A 20,239-nucleotide genomic window follows, 5' to 3' on the forward strand; every position below is an offset into this window, starting at 1 on the left:
TGGTGGGTGGTCGTGCAACCCCCTCTCTCTGAAATCGGTCTTTGTGAATGGTTCAGTGGATCTATGGGATCTGGAAAACTGAGTAGGATGTGATCTCTAGGCAGTCTGTGACCTACTAAACCTTTTCTTATATGTAGGTATATATATACCCTGAGATCACAAAGTAGCTATGGAGTTCTTTAGGACTCATTCATGGCCTCCAAGAACAATTTATGACCATCGAAGGGGAGATCTTCCACGCTGTTTTGTACTTCTCTCAAAAACCCTGAAAGATGGAGCCATAATGCCCTGTCATAACTACTGCCATGGAGAAGGACCTGGCAGCAGTGTCCACAGCAGTTCTGGCCACCAACCGGCTCTCTGAGATAGATTGGAATTGCGCCCTATGTTCTTGTGGCAGACGTTCAACAAAAGCCATGATTATAATTCGGCCATCGCGGCCTGATAATTCACAATCCTGAACTGAAGGGTTGCTGGTTAATAGGCCTTTTACCCAAAGGGATCCAGCATTTTCTGGTCTGTCTCATATGGAAGGGGAAGGGAGAAGAGAGAAGTGCTGCATCCCCCACCCCTTGTTTATCGCATCCACCATCAGGGAGTTAGGCAGGCGATGGGAGAACAAAAAAGAATCCCTAGGGGGAACATAAACACTTCTTATCCACCCATTTACACATGGTTAGAATAGTGGCAAGTGTCTGTCAGATCATCTTAGCTAGATCTAGGAGCACCTCATTGATTGGTAACACACCCTTGAGGAGTGTTGCTGACTACAAAATACTCAATGCTTTGTGCTGTGAATCCTTGACCTCCTCAAGAGACATATGAAGGGTGTCAGCTACCCTCTTTATGAAGTCTTTACATTGCTGGAAATCATTGGCCCTGGATGGTAGCGGAGGCATAACTGCTTCATCCAGATACAAGAATGAAACAGGTGTTTGTGGGTGGCCTGCTTATTTGCCCTAGCTTCTCGCTCCTCAAATGTCCCCTCCAGGGTGGGGGCTGGTTGGGGAGGAGAGTGCTGTACAACTCTGCCCTCCCTATGAGATTTTGCCAGACCACCGGTACATTGCTGTAGATAAGCAGCTCGGGGGCCTAGAATGGCCATTGTGGGGCCCATACAGAAGTGGGAGTGGCATGCATAGTTTCACCACCCTTGATAAATGAGCCTTATCTTCCCTATGTCTTTCAGAGAATGGGATCCTGAATGGATAGGTGAAGAATCATGAACAGAAATAGAGGATACTGACTGGAAGTCTCCTTCATCCTCCTCTATCTGATCCAAAGGGGGAGTACCTGCAGGAAACAGTGGAGAAGCCTGCAGTACTAGAGGACAGTAGTCCAGAGATCAGGTTTCAGTACTAAGAGATACTCAGTACCCAGCAGGTGGGGAGACTCTGGTTCATCTATTATTGAGAGGTCCTTAGTATAGCTGAATTCCTAGGGTACTGAGTAGGGGGAGCAGTACCCCTGGGGTAGCTGAGACCATGGTCGCCAAAGCCAACTGTGGATGTACCAAAGTAGACACCGCTGGTGTCTGGTGCTGTTGCCTGAGGGTGCTGCATGCATGAGTACCGAAGGCTGGGCTGAACTCAACAGTGCCAGTCCCAATGCTCCAAGCTTCCCCTCCTTGGTGGTAGAGGTTACCAAGGCCCTGTCAGAACTATGTCTTTCCTGTGTGCTCAGGGATTTTATAGCCACAGTGGAACTGGAGGAGGAATCCTTCAACTCAGAAGGTAATAAGTAGAGATGTCAAGGCTTTGGAGACCTAGATCTCACCAAGGACCTAGATCTTTTAGGAGCTGTTGCCTTAAGGTGAGAGTCCATGCTCCTCTTTTTGGAAACCTTCCCTGAAGGCTTCAAAAAGGACTTTCTCAAGGGAAGCCTATGAGGTGCTGAATCTGCCTGAAGACAGATGTATTGGTTGATTTACTAACCTAACTCAGAAGCTGATGGAATGTTCCCTTCAGCCATTTAACAGTCTGAGTTTAATTTCTCTATTTTTCCCATACCCTGGACTTGAGGGCCAGATAGAAGTTGCACTTCTGGGAGATAGGGGACTCCCCCAGGCAACAGACACAGATTGGCCATCTCCCAGCACACTTCAGTAGTAATTCAGGTCTGTTTACTGTTTTTCCTGGAAGAGAGTCTATAGATTAGGTATTACTGGTGAACTAGTAATATTATGACACTGCAAATACCAAGAAAAATAAGTGTAAGGGGAAATAGCTTTTCTTTTGTTAGGAGAAAAGGAGTACTTGTGGCACCTTAGAGACTAACAAATTTATTAGAGCATAAGCTTTCGTGAGCTACAGCTCACTTCATCGGATGCATTTGGTGGAAAAAACAGAGGAGAGATTTATATACACACACACAGAGAACATGAAACAATGGGTTTATCATACACATTGTAAGGAGAGTGATCACTTAAGATAAGCCATCACCAACAGCAGGGGGGGGGAGGAGGAAAACCTTTCATGGTGACAAGCAGGTAGGCTAATTCCAGCAGTTAACAAGAATATCAGAGGAACAGTGGGGGGTGGGGTGGGAGGGAGAAATACCATGGGGAAATAGTTTTACTTTGTGTAATGACTCATCCATTCCCAGTCTCTATTCAAGCCTAAGTTAATTGTATCCAGTTTGCAAATTAATTCCAATTCAGCAGTCTCTCGTTGGAGTCTGTTTTTGAAGCTTTTTTGTTGAAGTATAGCCACTCTTAGGTCTGTGATCGAGTGACCAGAGAGATTGAAGTGTTCTCCAACTGGTTTTTGAATGTTATAATTCTTGACGTCTGATTTGTGTCCATTCATTCTTTTACGTAGAGACTGTCCAGTTTGGCCAATGTACATGGCAGAGGGGCATTGCTGGCACATGATGGCATATATCACATTGGTAGATGCGCAGGTGAACGAGCCTCTGATAGTGTGGCTGATGTGATTAGGCCCTATGATGGTATCCCCTGAATAGATATGTGGACAGAGTTGGCAACGGGCTTTGTTGCAAGGATAGGTTCCTGGGTTAGTGGTTCTGTTGTGTGGTGTGTGGTTGCTGGTGAGTATTTGCTTCAGATTGGGGGGCTGTCTGTAAGCAAGGACTGGTCTGTCTCCCAAGATCTGAGAGAGTGATGGCTCGTCCTTCAGAATAGGTTGTAGATCCTTGATGATGCGTTGGAGGGGTTTTAGTTGGGGGCTGAAGGTGATGGCTAGTGGCGTTCTGTTGTTTTCTTTGTTGGGCCTGTCCTGTAGTAGGTGACTTCTGGGTACTCTTCTGGCTCTGTCAATCTGTTTCTTCACTTCAGCAGGTGGGTATTGTAGTTGTAGGAATGCATGATAGAGATCTTGTAGGTGTTTGTCTCTGTCTGAGGGGTTGGAGCAAATGCGGTTATATCGTAGCGCTTGGCTGTAGACAATGGATCGAGTGGTATGATCTGGATGAAAGCTAGAGGCATGTAGGTAGGAATAGCGGTCAGTAGGTTTCCGATATAGGGTGGTGTTTATATGACCATCGCTTATTAGCACTGTAGTGTCCAGGAAGTGGATCTCTTGTGTGGACTGGTCCAGGCTGAGGTTGATGGTGGGATGGAAATTGTTGAAATCATGGTGGAATTCCTCAAGAGCTTCTTTTCCATGGGTCCAGATGATGAAGATGTCATCAATGTAGCGCAAGTAGAGTAGGGGCATTAGGGGACGAGAGCTGAGGAAGCATTGTTCTAAGTCAGCCATAAAAATGTTGGCATACTGTGGGGCCATGCGGGTACCCATCGCAGTGCCGCTGATTTGAAGGTATACATTGTCACCAAATGTGAAATAGTTATGGGTCAGGACAAAGTCACAAAGTTCTGCCACCAGGTTAGCCGTGACAGTATCGGGGATACTGTTCCTGACGGCTTGTAGCCCATCTTTGTGTGGAATGTTGGTGTAGAGGGCTTCTACATCCATAGTGGCTAGGATGGTGTTTTTAGGAAGATCACCAATGGACTGTAGTTTCCTCAGGAAGTCAGTGGTGTCTCGAAGACAGCTGGGAGTGCTGGTAACGAAGGGCCTGAGGAGGGAGTCTACATAGCCAGACAATCCTGCTGTCAGGGTGCCAATGCCTGAGATGATGGGGCGTCCAGGATTTCCAGGTTTATGGATCTTGGGTAGCAGATAGAATACCCCAGGTCGGGGCTCCAGGGGTGTGTCTGTGCGGATTTGTTCTTGTGCTTTTTCAGGGAGTTTCTTGAGCAAATGCTGTAGTTTCTTTTGGTAACTCTCAGTGGGATCAGAGGGTAATGGCTTGTAGAAAGTGGTGTTGGAGAGCTGCCTAGTAGCCTCTTGTTCATACTCCGACCTATTCATGATGACGACAGCACCTCCTTTGTCAGCCTTTTTGATTATGATGTCAGAGTTGTTTCTGAGGCTGTGGATGGCACTGTGTTCTGCATGGCTGAGGTTATGGGGTAAGCGATGCTGCTTTTCCACAATTTCAGCTCGTGCACGTCGGCGGAAGCAGTCTATGTAGAAATCCAGGCTGCTGTTTCGACCTTCAGGAGGAGTCCACCCAGAATCCTTCTTTTTGTAGTGTTGGCAGGAAGGTCTCTGTGGGTTAATATGTTGGTCAGAGGTGTGTTGGAAATAACTTAGGCTTGAATAGAGACTGGGAATGGATGAGTCATTACACAAAGTAAAACTATTTCCCCATGGTATTTCTCCCTCCCACCCCACCCCCCACTGTTCCTCTGATATTCTTGTTAACTGCTGGAATTAGCCTACCTGCTTGTCACCATGAAAGGTTTTCCTCCTTCCCCCCCCCCCCCCCCCCGCTGCTGGTGATGGCTTATCTTAAGTGATCACTCTCCTTACAGTGTGTATGATAAACCCATTGTTTCATGTTCTCTGTGTGTGTGTATATAAATCTCTCCTCTGTTTTTTCCACCAAATGCATCCGATGAAGTGAGCTGTAGCTCACGAAAGCTTATGCTCTAATAAATTTGTTAGTCTCTAAGGTGCCACAAGTACTCCTTTTCTTTTTGCAAATACAGACTAACACGGCTGCTACTCTGAAACCTGTCTTTTGTTAGGCAGGCCTTTGATCTAAATAGATAATAAAGTGGACAATTTTAAATAGTGTGAATAAAAACTAACATTCCCGGGATCCCAGTTCACAATCTCCAGGTCTTGTGAGGAAGGCCTCGAAAAAAAAAAACAGAGGACTTGGCATTTCTGATATTAGTAAGATATGAACTAAATAAAAAACCACGCATACACACAAACTTTTCAGGCTCTCTTTATGCATTATGAATATGCACAAAAAAGTATGCAACCAGTTTTTTGTACCTCCCTCACCCTTCAGATCAGCTTTAAAAATGTACTTTACATGTACTTAAAGCAATTTTCAAAGTCTTAAATGTGGCCAATCAAAAATAATTTTTACCAACACTGTCAGAGGCATTTCACTACAAGAACCAGTTACCCACCTATTTTCAACTTTCTATTTCCAACAGTTTGGGCTATAAAGCTGTTCAATTCATATTGTAAAAAAGGGAGAAGTGATGTGTTCCCTTATGAGCATATTGAAAATTCAATATTAGAGCCTTCACAAAGGATTATTCTATTTAACATTCTTGCACTTACTATAGTTCAGGCTCCTTATAAGCAAACAAATACCTCAGGTTTTCAAAACAGTTAAATTTAACAGTTTTACATGGTCGCAGGATTTTCAAAAAAAAAAAAAATTACCTTTTTGGATATTTTTCCGTACCTAGTCCCTGTCCAAGTATGAACTTTTCTGAAAACACCAACCAAAATCTTCAGTCATATTTTGGTAAAGTAAGAATGAAAAAAAATTTCATTTTTCAAACATCTAGCTCCAAAACAGCTGAGCTTTGAAGACTTGCCATTTTGTACAGCGGACAATGCCTTTGTTAGATTGAACAGTATACATCAGCACTGTAAATCTTATTTGTATTCTATTATTACCTTTACTCTTATAAATAATTCTGTAAACAATTCTGTAATTCTCTTAAACAGCATCATGGTACAGGACTATTATAAAGCTCCACAATCTGTTATTTGGAAGCCACTTCTAAATATGGACAAAATGAGTTTTAAAATTCCACGACTCTGCAGAAAACCTAAAATGGTTGTATTTAATAATATGGAAAATTACCACTATCCCAACAATATTTCCAATACCTCATAAACTATGCCATATTTATTCTAAATTTTGAGTTAAGCATTCATGTCATGGTTCTGGATGGCACCTGCCTATGCAGGGAAGATGGTAACTAGCTGAAAGGATTTCAGGTAGAGGTGGATAGCACAGGAGTATTTCCTCCCACAATGTAATGAGAGCTAAAAGGTAGCCCCTTTATTATATTTAGATAAGATTTTATATTTGTTAAAACAAACTGGCTTATATAGTTATCAGTTTAGAGCAAATGCATGAATTAGTTTGCAACTTAAAAGTTTTAAGTGGGTCAAGACCATTATTTGGGCCCTTATTTAGGCATTTCTGAGTGCGCTGCGTAAAATCACTTTTGAATATGAAATTTAGGCTCATAAATAAATTAGATGTTACGACACTGAGGGCAGCAATGCCTAAATACCTTTAAAAATCTGAGGTTAAGTGTTTACCTAGTTGACATAGGATATTTTCCAAGAACTATTATTTATATTTTTATTACAGTAGCACAGAGACCCCAACTGAGATTGGAGTACTACTGTGCTAAACACTATACGAATACACAGTAGGAGACAGAGTTTATAATCTGAATAAAGGGTTGGAGGAGAAAGAGTGCATAGAGAAATGAAACTGACTTGCCTTAAACCACACAGCAGTCAAGTGGCAGAGCCAGGAATAAAACCTAAGTCTGCCACAATAGGACACTGGAATAGGATTTGAGAGAGTCTCCAGGTGCAACCTGGACTGTGAGACTGCTTAGCCCTCCAAAACCTACTAGCCTGGGTTGCCTCTCACATTGTGAGACTCATGTCAAACACAGAGGTTCTCAAACTGTGGTTCATGGAACCTGGGCGGCTGCACATGAGAGAATGAAAGGCCACCCACCTAATTAGTGGAGCCGTGCAGGCATGACTAATTAGGTGCCTGGAGAAGATGCACATGTAAGATGAGGTGGTGGCCCGGGGGGCGGAGGAGGGCGTAGGTGGGGGAAATTTGGGATGTGCAGGACTGCGGCAGCCAGAGAAAGAGGCAACTTTCCCCAGCTCCAGGGCTGCGGCTGCCAAGGAGAGACAGCCCTACTTCCCAGCCTCAGCTCTGTGGCTGCTGCAGCAGGGGAAAGAAGGGGCACACCTATCACATTAGAAAGGTAAGTCTACTGATATTAAAATACGAGTTGTGTGCTTTTATTTGTAGAACAAACAACGTTGTTTATTTTTTTTTAATATAGTGCTTTTATCCAAAGTGCTTTACAAGAATTAGCTAACAGTACAAACCACATTTGGAAAGATCATTAAGTGTTCCTCCGAGATCCTTAGCAATTCTCAAGTGGTCCGCAAAAAAAAAAAAAAAAAGTTTGAGATCCACTGCTCTAACGGATACTGCACTTACACAGGCATCCATGGGCAGGGACACACCCAACTGAGAGTTACATGAATGATCTCTCAGCCACTCATGAACAAACAATAGAGACGCTCCCACCAATTCCCCCCAGCTCCAGATCCCTGATCAGTGTAAGTTCATATTTAATTCGCCACTTCATAGGAAAGTGGATATGCACCATCCTTTGTTTCAGAGTAGCAGCCGTGTTAGTCTGTATTCGCAAAAAGAAAAGGAGTACTTGTGGCACCTTAGAGACTAACAAATTTATTAGAGCATAAGCTTTCGTGAGCTACAGCTCACGGACCATCCTTTGTAATTGAAACTGAGATTTCCCAAGCACTTCACGAAAACACACTTTTAGGTAAAATATAAAACAGATTTATTAACTACAGAAAGATAGATTTTAAGTCCTTGTAAGTGGCAGGCACGGAGATCAAAATTGGTTACCTAAGAAATAAAATAGTTAGAATTTAAACTACATTTCTAACAGACTAAACAAGATTTGAATCAAGCAGTGTCTCACCCTAACAGATGATACAAGCAGGTTACAGTTCCTCAATACACACAGACTGGACTATCTTCCAGCCTGAGACCAAACTTCCCCAGTTCAAAATCTTGGTCTTCCAGATGTGCTTTAGGTGTTGAGATGGGGGGTGAGGGAAGAGAGGCCAAGTGATGTCACTGTCTCTCTTTTTATACTTTCTTCTAGCTGCTAGAAAGATCCTTGCTGTGCAGCGGGGATCAGTCAGTCCCCATTTGACAAGCAACCTCCACAGCTTTAAAGAGCCTTTGGGATAGGATTATTGTCTTGACGGGCTACTCACGCTGTCCGGGGCCTTCTTTGTTGCAACGTGAAAGGCTGGCTATGGGCGTTCCCAACATATTTCATTAACACATATAGCAATATGTAACTTCACATACAATGATAGTACATACAATCCAACAGCATATTAAATGTTCAACAGATCAAGTCTTGTTAAATAATACCTCACAAGGTATACTTTGTACAACACACATCATAATCTCATGATAGTGATGAATATGGGGGGGAGGTCCCAGGGTGCTACTTTAAGGCAGAGAGTGTCACACCTATCCTCTGTAACACACTGTCTCAGGTATAAAACCTTATGGAACTGAAGAGGTTAGAGAGTTTGCAAAAGTCACAAAGCCTTGTGGAACTAACCACTGATCAGGCTTGTGCTATACCCCTTCTGATACTGACAAACAACATTTTCACAATGGCTTCCGTGGCACATTTAGAAACAGTATTGTAAAGACTACTAATTTTAAATTAAAAACGGAGTCTACTCATGAAATTTTGAATGGATCTACTTCTATTTAAATTTTAAAGTATTAAAGTAAGGCCATCTGTAGAAGAATCAGAATAAAGCTTGGCAACAGTCCTGAAATTTCAAGAATAATCTTTAGCTCTTCAAACTCTCAAACTACTTACATATACTTGCAGTTGTATAGAAAACTGAATACGTGGTGATACATACTTGTTTTCAGAGCACAATGGATTTAAACCTTCCTGTAACTGAAAAGTTGAATGCAAAATTTTAAGCTCCTGTGTTTTCTGTAAAAAGAAAAGGAGTACTTGTGGCACCTTAGAGACTAACAAATTTATCCGATGAATCCGATGAAGTGAGCTGTAGCTCACGAAAGCTTATGCTCTAATAAATTTGTTAGTCTCTAAGGTGCCACAAGTACTCCTTTTCTTTTTGCGAATACAGACTAACACGGCTGCTACTCTGAAACCTGTGTTTTCTGTAGATCATCATCACTGATGACCCCCAGTACTGATTAGAGACTGTCTCTCACTGTGCAACAAACATAATGAACCTCCAACTAATGATGCCTCCAAAAATTAATCCCTGCCTGAATCAACTATAGTCTATGGATCAAACTTTAGAACAAAAATGGATTTTAATATATTGGTTTTTTTGTGAAATACATGCTCACTCACACATGTGCAGTTTACACATGTGCATTTTACTGTCACTATTTTTCGTATCCCTTCACCAGTAAAGAAAGGCTCCCTTATTACAGAGTCCAAATATTACAGAGTCAAAATGCACAAACCACAGAAAGAGAACAGCTGATATATTACAAGTCTCAACAATAACGTACAATAGCTTTTCTTTAGGTTTCCAATCTGAAATCTTGAGACCTACCAGGCATAGAAGTACTATATCTTTCTAATAGTGATTTTCCCCTTTCCAAATGATATAAAGTTTCCATGTCTAGACAAGATATGTTGAGACATAGCAGACCTGAAACCTGTCACTGACTCATGACTGAACATTGCCCATGAGACCTCAAACTAGTGAAATTCTGTAAGAAGAGAAAGATTTCTCCAGCTTTTTAAAATTTAAAAATAGCAGAGCTCACAGGTTTGCAAAGCTTTGTAAATTCCACCCAGAGGGCAATCCCAGTGCAGATGGTTTAATGGGCAAAGATGCAGTTGAGATTTAGTGTGCATGATTAATGCAGTATATCACATGGATGTCACCACCACGGGACAGACTACATATACAGTAGGCCAATATACAAAATGTATAATTAAAAAAGTTTAATAATTTTTAAAAATGTATAAGTGGATACGGCACTTCATTAGTTCCAGTAATTAAAGAAGAAAAAAATTACAATGGCAGCATTCACCCACCTTCACTAACCAGCTCACTGTTGTCCGACTGTTTACAACAGATTATCTTCTCCACCAATTGATTGTAACTGCAATTACCAACTGCCTTCACAATGTCAGCAATCTGGAAAAACAAATAATTCACTTATCTTTATGAAGAACAGAAAATCCATTGTTTGTTCCTGTGTGCCTACTGGAATTGTTCAAAACAAGATAAAATATATCAAAAATGAATTGTCCACAACAGGTTTTAGTCTTTTGGCTATACCACACTAAGGTCAATACATAGCCCTGGTTCAAAAAGCCTTAACCCATGGATGTTGCACACATTTTGTGGAGTGCGCAAAACTCCATTTTAATTATGGAGTATGAGCTAGGGTTTAAGTTTAATACTATACGCTGCCCTCAATACACAGTTATATCAGTGGGCGATCTACATAAAAAGATCAGGGTAGAATCAGTCTTTTAAGCAATACCTCAACTTTCAGTTATTTATTATTTTTTCAGTTATGTGTTATTGGCACATTCCGTTTCACTTAGTGGGGAATATGCTGTTTTTTATAAAAAAAATTTTTTCCCTCTTCCTTCCTTATTCCCTTTTTTCTGTATCATGCCTTCATACTTTCCAGACCCATTCTTGCAGGCAGCCTGCAAACTCAGGCTGCATTAGTTGTACTTGGTACACATCTGGAAGATTCTCTGAAACTATGAGTTACAAAATTTATTTTTTAAATGTGAAAACTTAGACTCTGCAGAATCAATGTGTCACGTGGGTCACATAAAATCAGTCAATACATGCCTACTTAAGCCACATTTCTTTACTCCTTTTTAGATTATAATGTGCTGCAAATCACTTACATGTATGTTCCAGAGGATCCCAAAGAAAAGTTAAAAAATGAGATTGCTTCATCTAGTAGGTTTTTTTTGTTTTGTTTTTTAAACTACTCAAACATTTAGCATACAAAAAATAATGCATTTCTATTTTTAGGAAGGCTATTACAAAGGTTTCACAATTTAAAAAAGTATATGTCTGCCACAGTTGTCTCTCGAAGCTCATATAAATCTTGATCTATACAAAATCAAGTTAACTAATGTCAACTAAATTGAAAATGTAGATGTTAACTGTTACATAAATATTTTCCATCCTCATTCCCTTAGAGAAATACTTGAGGGAACAGTTAGCTTTTTACATTGAAGTAGTAATGTAAAAAGCTACGGAAATTCTGGATCTGTTAGATTAGCATGGGAAATGATTTCCAGAATCAAGGTCCCATCCTTAAGACATCCTCCCGACCAAATCTCAAGATACTCAAATCTTGAAACAATAGCATGAACATGTCAGCTGATTTAAACCATATTGGAAGATCACAGAGTCAGATGCTCAAGTAGCTGACACAAAACTTGGTAAATACCAACTTAAATTTTAAGTTCTTCAGACCAAGGATCACTTTTTCATGCGTTTCTAAATCAGTGGGGCTTCAGTCATAGCTGGTGCCACAAAGGACTAACCTAATAATAAATAACTATTAATATCAGTAAGAAAGGCTTGATTTGCACCTGGAAGCAAATAGGAAACCAGAAAAGTTTTGGAACACCAATATGTGCTTCTCCCTTGGGCAAAACTACAACATTCTACAACAACTATTGTTTCTCCTGTTCTCCAACATTGTCGCTCATAGAGTTCACAAACGTCTGGACTATAGATGTAGGGTGCACATCAGAGAGAGACGGGTTGCTGTCTATTGTGCTAAAATGAGATGAAAACATTTTCTGGCCAAGAAAATTGCCAGGTGAAACAAAAATACACAACTAGAAAAAAGCCTAGATAATTACAAGACAGTCACAAATCATTAGGAACGCACCAATCATACAGACAGGGTATTCTAGCCATATAACTCCCCAGCCAAACAGTATCACCTTCTTTTCTTAAGTGGATGGCGTCTCAGCCAGCCCATTTTAAGAATAAGTGATATAATTTTGTTTAAGACAAAAATTTCATTTTTTCCAACTTGGTTTTAATACTCTCAGTTCTTGAAACAGAAGCTGCTAAATTTCAGGAAGGAGGGAAGTCGCATCACATTCACTAACTTCTTAGTGTCCAAACTCTTATATGAGCAAACAAGATAAGAAATGAATACCACTCTTGGAAAGGGCAAAATAAAACTCAATACTTCCCTAGACCAGCAGTGCTATTTTGCACTGATGCAGGACTTAAAATAGACTTATCTAAAATCTGGAACTTTATAACATTCAATCATTGCAAAGTTACAGTCCCTTAAAATGAACAGTATGATTTCACACCACTCTTCAAGGTGAAATTTTAATCTTTCAGGGTGCATGAAAAAAACAGAAAACATGATCAGCTCACTGTGACTCCTGTCTACACAACAAGAGAGACTAGGAGCCTTAGGTTAAAATTAAACAAGAATCTGAAAATTCTGATGTGCCATACACATCTTTGAAGCCCTTCAAACATTCCCCCAGTAAAATGTAAAAAATAGTTCAGACAGGAAATAGATAACTCATCATCTAAGCTAATTTTGCTTACCTGAGGATCCACTAACCATCCATGGTACAAAGGGATATCAAGAAGGTCAAACACTATGCATTCAGGTGTGTATTCAAAAACTCGTACACCAGTGAACTTCACGTTCACATCCAGACCTGTCTGTAGCTTATGTAGGATAGCCATTGCATCACTCATATTCTGACAACAAAAAGAAAAATATAGATGAACCAAATGGACTGCACTAAAGAATTTTTCTACACTTGGTAGTTACTCTTGTAAGTTAATAATTCATCTGATTCAGTGTTTTATATACAACTTGCAAAAGGGCACATTATGTAAACAATGGATTCAATACATTTTCTCAGTTACACCAGTATCACAACTTAAGATGCATCTTCAAATACAAGAAAATATAAATTCACTTACACATTTTAACAAATAATCTACATGTACTAAACAGCACAGTTTAAGATCATTAAACTTATTTATATATATTGAGGTAGTACATCAGAGGTCCCAGTCCCCTATGAAAGGCACTGAACAAGCAACATAACAAAGACAGCTCCTGGCCTTAAGACTTAAAATAAAGAGTTTATTTTTAAATAAGATCAGTTTTCCTACTTTCCAGTCCTGATTTCAATTTATTGATTTGAAGGATGGGAAAGTAGCAATGCACAGACGAGTCTGGAATAGCATTTGAGGCATAAGTTTATTATAATGCCCACATCAGCAATGGCTGCAGACTCTGGTTCCACGTTACACAAACAAAAGGGGCTGCATTATGGAACTCAAATGGCATTCTTAGAAATACAATACCTCACTGCAGCACTGTGAAATATTTGCTGAGAAAATAGATGAAACAACTAGGTTGCCATAAGAAGGATTGTGTTTGCTACTCCACAAAGTGAGCATTAATAAGATTAGAAAATACTAGATAAATATGACTATTTATAAATTTACAACGCAATTTGGCATGGAAGTGAAAATATACCTACACTAGCCTCTTTACAGATGTAAAGGAACATACCAAAAAAAAAAACAAAAACAAAAAAAACTGTATGACAATTACATGGTAAACCCATCCAGTTGGGTAAAGGGAGGCCAAAGAGGCTGCACTTTAAATGGGTAGCTAATTTTCTTCAACCTTATTCCAGTACACTGTGTCTACCACCATACAATATTTTTCAAATAACTTCTATACCACAAGACTTATTGTAACCACTGATAATTTAGCACTCACTTGGACACAGGAAGCATTATATGTCAGTTACACCAATCAAAGTTTATAACACAAAATAAAATCATTTTAGATAATTTTGCAAGACTATGCTCCATGTCAATTTCAGTTTCCACAATACCACTCAATTTGCTGTTTCCAGCACAGCGAATATAAGAAGTATGTGTAAATCCTCCAAAACCAAATAAGGAGATCCAGTAATAAGTAAAATAATTCTATTTCAAAACTCTAATCATTTACTCCCAATGAAATCCCCCCCTCTCTCCTTTAAGAATTTTATGCACAGGAAATAAGCTATGAACACATGTAGATGGAGCTAGAAAAATTCACTCACTGGAAGCAAGTAGGAAGCTTTTCCTGCTACTTGGGGGCATATGTTAGCAGTTTCTACAAAAATTAAGATTTTAATTTACTATTTTTTTTGTTTTTTATGGTTCTAGAGTAAATATTCCAAAATGCAAACCAACTAAGCATTGTCTTCCCAAATCTGAGGTCATTTCCAATGCCTTTGCACAGCATTACCAAGCACCAGCAGATATTTAGACTCAGGTCTGTTTCAATGCTTCTATTCAGAACCTGTGGGAAGCAATGAAACTCCAGAATCGTATCAAATTTACACTGTTGCTGTAGCAAAAGCAATAAAACATAGCAGCAGAAGCAGGCGCTTCACAGAGGAGACAGACTCAAAAAGTGGAGACTAGAGGTAGATGAAGGAGGACACTTCACACTAACCAGCACCCAAGGGGCTCTAGGTGAGAAGTCAAACAGTGGAGACCTGACCCACTCTATTCCCTCACCCCGTAGTAGCCAGGAAGCTGAGGAGAGGAGTACAGTAACAAAGCTTCTCTCCTTCGCAGCAGCCCGGAGGCTCTGGGATGGGTAGGAAAGAAACATTGCCTTACCAGATTATTGGTCAATCTAATCTTGTATCCTATCTCCAACTGTGGCCAATGCCAGCTGCTTCAGAGGAACATGCAAGAAAAACTGTAGTAAACAGTCATGGAATAGCCTATTCATAGGGAAAGTTTCTTCCACTGTAATCTAGATGTTTTCATTATCAATATAAACATGAATGTCAACCTTTTTCTGAACTCTGCAAAGCTCTTGATCTCATTGGTATCTTGTGGCAATCAGTTACACAAGCTAATTGCGTGTTTTATGAAAAACTGTTTCCTTATTAGTCTGAAATGTGTTGCTAATCGATTCATTAAAAGGTCCACTTTTCCTTATATTAGGAGAAAAGTGGAACAGAAGTACCCAACCTATCTTCTCTATATACTGTTCATTATTTTGTGTATCATGTTCTTTTTACTGGAACATAACAGCACAGATCCCCTTCATCTTTTATATCTCACACTGACTAGTAGGTGCATCTTGTAAATTTAGCAAGGTCTGTAATAGGAAATATTTCTGCATGATCTCAATGTTTTGTCCTAATCGCTTAAGGCAATACAAGTGATTAAAATCATGTTCTAAAGATTTTAAAGTCTCAGTTCCTTGAGAAGAAGCAATTTAACAAGTCAAATACCAACAACTGTAGCAACACAAAGGTTAGTCATTTTTGTGCACTTTTTTTGAGCAAGGTCTGCATGGCACGTTAGTGTACCTCTTCTTGAGAGGTCAGGAACCTCTCCCTGAAAAGTCAGGAGCAATAATCAGTTTCCTTAGTTTTAGATTTCTTAATTTATTTTCCCAAACACTTTTAATCTAAATGATTTCTTTTCAAAATCCGAAGTAAGTTTGTTTGTGAATGATACTGCATTAACAGCACTAGACACTGAAGTCCCTGACTGATCTAATATATGTAGCTTGCCCGATTTGTAGAAGTGCAATCTCTAGTGCACTGCCATGCATTTTTTCCAACTAATGTGTCAATACAGGAATAAAGACCCTAAATGTCAACTTATGCCTTAGCTTGTGAAAGCCCTTCGTCTCAAAATTGTGACTTCAGTTATATCTGTGTAATGCTCAGTTTATTCGTGCGGATGATGTATGAACCAAGGAACATCCACCTTGATTTTAGATACCAGGTTGAAATAGTGAACTCATGTTCCCAGACATTTGCCTTCCAACCACCCACAAGTGGCTCAAGACACCTTTTAAAGAAAAACTGCTTATATCAGTCACTGTTAGCACTTACATAGGAGCTCGTATACAAGCTTTCATGATGTCACTTTGCCTTTTTAGTACAGTAGTTAAAATGGAGCAAGAAAATCCATTTCCAGTTGAAAACAGATACAAAGTTAGGTATACATTTATAACAAGTAACCTATAAGATAACAACAAACAAAATATAAAAAAAATATTTCTTTCCATTCCTCTCCCATTTAATCTACTTTGTGGTCAAATTCACTGTTTTATTGATGGTACACATCTCTCTCCAGATCCTACAAGAGGATGTTTACCAACATCACAAGCATCATCAAATCTCAAAGTGAAAATGAAGAGACATCAGACAGAAGTGTGCTCTGAAACAAAAGTGAGGAATGAGCTGAGCATCCTCGCTGGTGTTGCTATCAGTCACTTCTTAGTCATCATCAACAGGAAGCAGAAAAAGTTATACATTTTAAAAAGGACTTTACAAAAAATTCAGAATGCATTATTGTAGGTATATCAAAGAATACATTTTCAAAAACATCATGCAGATCACGTCCTTTTAATTTGGGTATGTACAGTGATTTTTGGTTTTAGTAAGAAAATTACTATTTGCACATACCCCAATTGCCTCTACAGGGTGGTTTTTTTTAAAAAAAAATATATATATATATATATATTTATAGTGACTCATCCCAAAAGGCTCCCAAAGCTCTTTTGAAACATATACATAGGATCATCCACCTCTGAGATTAAATGCAGCAGCTACTCTATACCAGCAGTATCCGCAACAGGTTTGTTATTAAAAATACATACTTGGTAGACACACCTTTACCTCAGTTATACTTAAAAATGGAATAAGTATATTACTGTTACTAGATCAACTACTATATCCTCAATTGAAGTTAGAAGAAATACCTATAAAACACTTCAGAGAATTCTTAAGACTTTCTGTACTACTTCTGTGATCTGGTTACAGCAGCATCTACAGATAAATTTGGAGAGATTAAATTTTCTATTCCTATCTGAATAGGGTACGCTAATCTGAAAAGCATGGTTTTCCTGCGATCACAGATTTCAGAATAAGTACCTACCACCAGTACTCCAGGGACATCTGAACTGAAACATGATCTACTTTAAAATAAGTACAATAGAGTCTGTCATTATACTTGCTGCAGATAAAGGAACTCATTTTGCCATGGCGGATATAACAGCATGCAAAGACATTTTATTTTCTTTGCTAGAAGAGAGGCAAAGACTTAGAAGTCAGATTAAACACTAAGTCCAAGGCCAATCTGTTACTATAAACAAGAAAAAATGGTTGCATCTTTTCAAGAAAGTGATTCGTATAGCAATAACTCATCTTCTCTACTTTAGGACAGATACTGTAAAACTAAGTTGATACTGAATAAATAAGAACAAAGGCTCTATTTTCCATACATTGGTGAATTTTACAAATCTCAACAAAAGTAATTTAATGGAAAATATGCTTTAGTTCATTACTGAAAAACAAAACAATTGCTTTTTAGAAACTCTGTTTCTTACCTGCTCATAATTTAGACGTTGAATTTCAGAAATCTCTTTTGGTTTTGCATCAAGAATATAGTCTCCTTAAAAAAAAGTTATAGTTCAAGTTATAGTTTATTCTACAACTCAAAGCTTTAGACAACTTTTAAAAAAAGTACATCTATCTGCCTGAAGCTCTTTGACAAAATGGTGGCATCTTTAATCAACAACCTTTTTTAAAAAAAAACAAAAAAACAAAAAAAAAAACAAAAAAAAAAAACCTTACCACTGGAACAACTTCCCAGGGGTCATAGTGGATTCTCCATCACAGACAGACATTTTAAAGTCAAGATTGGATATTTTCGTAAAAGAAATGATCTAGGAATTGTTTGGGGGAAGTTCTATGACCCGTTATATATGAGGTCAGTGATCCCTTCTGACCATAGGATCTATGAATTTAAGTTTAACTGATGGAGTGCCCACTTCCTCAGAACTTTAATCAGAATTGTTAGAGAAAAAGTAAATACACAATCTTATCAGAAGTGAAACCCAAATGACAGGTAAACATTTCAGTTGGGCATGTAGCTATGCTATTTGCTGACTTTTTTTTTTTTTGCGCTAGTAGTCATTTATTTCTAGAGTTTCTGACAAAATATTGTTTGCAATGTTCTTTTAGTGATTTATAAATTAATTTTTATTGGGTCCAAGATTTTCTGTTTTCTGTACAGTTTTCAATGTGTCCTGATGAGAGTTAAATATATCAATTACTTAATATAGCTTATGCCTTTATCCAAGGCAATAGGGATTATTAAAATACAATAAGTTATACAGACACAAAATTCTTACAACAAACAAAAATATCCCCTCCCTATTTGTATCATATTAACATAGATGCTTCTAAAAATCTGGTTATACTGTTTGAATGTCTTGTCTATTAATTTCCCATTTTTATATTTAACCTTTATAAAATATTCAAATCTTTGTTTTTATACATTACACTTTGTCTCTGTTCAAAATGTGTTTTTTTCCCCTGGAGACACATGCCGAAGTGAAAGTTACAATTCTGCTTGCACAGCAAAATATTCCTCTTGCAAGTGCAAACCACCTGAGCCCCTTGTTTAAAGATATCTTTCCTGACAGCCTTCTTGCCCATTCAGACTAAACCTCGGACTAGATGGGAAACAGCCCTCTATTATCCAAGTGAAGCTAGCAAATCGAGTCATATTTCAAGTTTAAGCCACCAAAGAAATTGTAACAGCAGCCAAGGGGCCACATGGTAATAACGAAGTACATGAATAAAATCAGACTCCAAATTAGAAACCAATATAGATATTAAAAGAAATGTGAAATCTGAATCCTTTATGTTTTGTTAGCTTCAGATTTCATTAAATTCAGTTACTTCAAATAAATGTAAAAATAAAGGACTGTTATTTGGTTGTGTTTTATTTAAGTTTAATTAATTTTGCATTTATTTTAGAACCTAATTATTTTAGTTTGCTGTAAATGTAATATAAGCAATTATATCCAAATCAAATAATACTGAAAAGTAGGGTTGTCAATTAATCACAGTTAACTCACAAGATTAAAAAAGTTAATCATGATTAATGGCACTTATAACAATAGAATACCAATTGATATTACATATTTTTGGATATTTTTCTACATTCAATATTGATTTCAATTACACAGAATACAAAGTGTACAGTGCTCACTTTATATTATTACTAATATACGCACTGTAAAAATGATAAACCAGAGAAATAGTATTTTTCAATTCACCTCATACTGAAGTGCAATCTCTTTATCGTGAAAGTGTAATTTACAAATACATATTTTTTTTGGTTACATAACTGCAGTCTAAAACAAAAAAGAGTGTAAAACTTTAGAGCCTACAAGTCCACTCAGTCCTACTGCTTATTCTGCCAATCGCTAAGACAAACAAGTTTGTTTACATTGTCAGGAGATACTGCTGCCTGCTTCTTATTTACAACGTCACCTGAAAGTGAGAACAGGCCTTTGCATTGCACTTTTCTAGCTGGCATTGAAAGATATTTACATGCCAGATGCACTAAAGATTCATGTCCTTTCATGCTTCAGCCACCATTCCAGAGGACATGCTTCCATGCTGCTGATGCTTGTTAAAAAAATGCATCAATTAAATTTGTGATTGTACTTCTTGGAGGGGGAGAACTGTAGGTCTCCTGCTCTGTTTTACCCACATCCTGCATATACTTCATGTTATTACAGTCTCAGATGATGACCCAGCACATGTTCGTTTTAAGAACACTTTCACAGCAAATTTGACAAAAATGCATAAAAAGGTACCAATGTGAGATTTCTAAAAATAGCTACAGTACTCGACCCAAGGTTTAAGAATCGGAAGTGCTGTCCAAAATCTGAGGGACAAGGTGTGGAGCACGCTTTAGAAGTCTTAAAAGAGATGCAGAAATTACAGAACCCGAACCACCAAAAAAAGAAAATAAACCTTCTGTTGGTGGCATCTGATTCAGATGACGAAAATGAACATGCATCAGGCTGCTTTGCTTTGGATTGTTATCAAGCAGAATCCATCATCAGCATGGAAGCATGTCCTCTGGAATGGTGGTTGAAGCATGAAGGGACTTACGAATCTTCAGCGCATCTGGCACATAAGTATCTTGCAACGCCACTACAACGATGCCATGTGAATGCCTATTCTCACTTTCAGGTG

The 20,239-nt window shown here is 38.6% G+C and overlaps 1 protein-coding gene across 13 annotated transcripts in view; it reads right to left on the reverse strand.

Annotated features, from left to right (window-relative positions):
- The window catches only part of MINDY2 (MINDY lysine 48 deubiquitinase 2), a 104,519-nt gene that overhangs the window by 51,964 nt on the left and 32,316 nt on the right, over positions 1-20,239 (reverse strand). For all 13 annotated transcript variants that reach the window (XR_006274654.1, XR_006274655.1, XR_006274656.1 and 10 more), the window contains 3 exons: positions 17,569-17,633; positions 12,732-12,890; positions 10,205-10,307 (listed from right to left, as the gene is read on the reverse strand). Coding sequence is in view for 10 of the 13 variants with exons in the window: in XM_043493599.1 (XP_043349534.1) it covers positions 10,205-10,307; positions 12,732-12,890; positions 17,569-17,633 (327 nt within the window). In the remaining 3 variants the exon portion in view is untranslated. The remainder of the gene's footprint in view (positions 1-10,204; positions 10,308-12,731; positions 12,891-17,568; positions 17,634-20,239) is intronic.

Source organism: Dermochelys coriacea, chromosome 10 (genome assembly GCF_009764565.3).
Source record: "Dermochelys coriacea isolate rDerCor1 chromosome 10, rDerCor1.pri.v4, whole genome shotgun sequence".
NCBI lineage: Eukaryota > Metazoa > Chordata > Testudines > Dermochelyidae > Dermochelys > Dermochelys coriacea.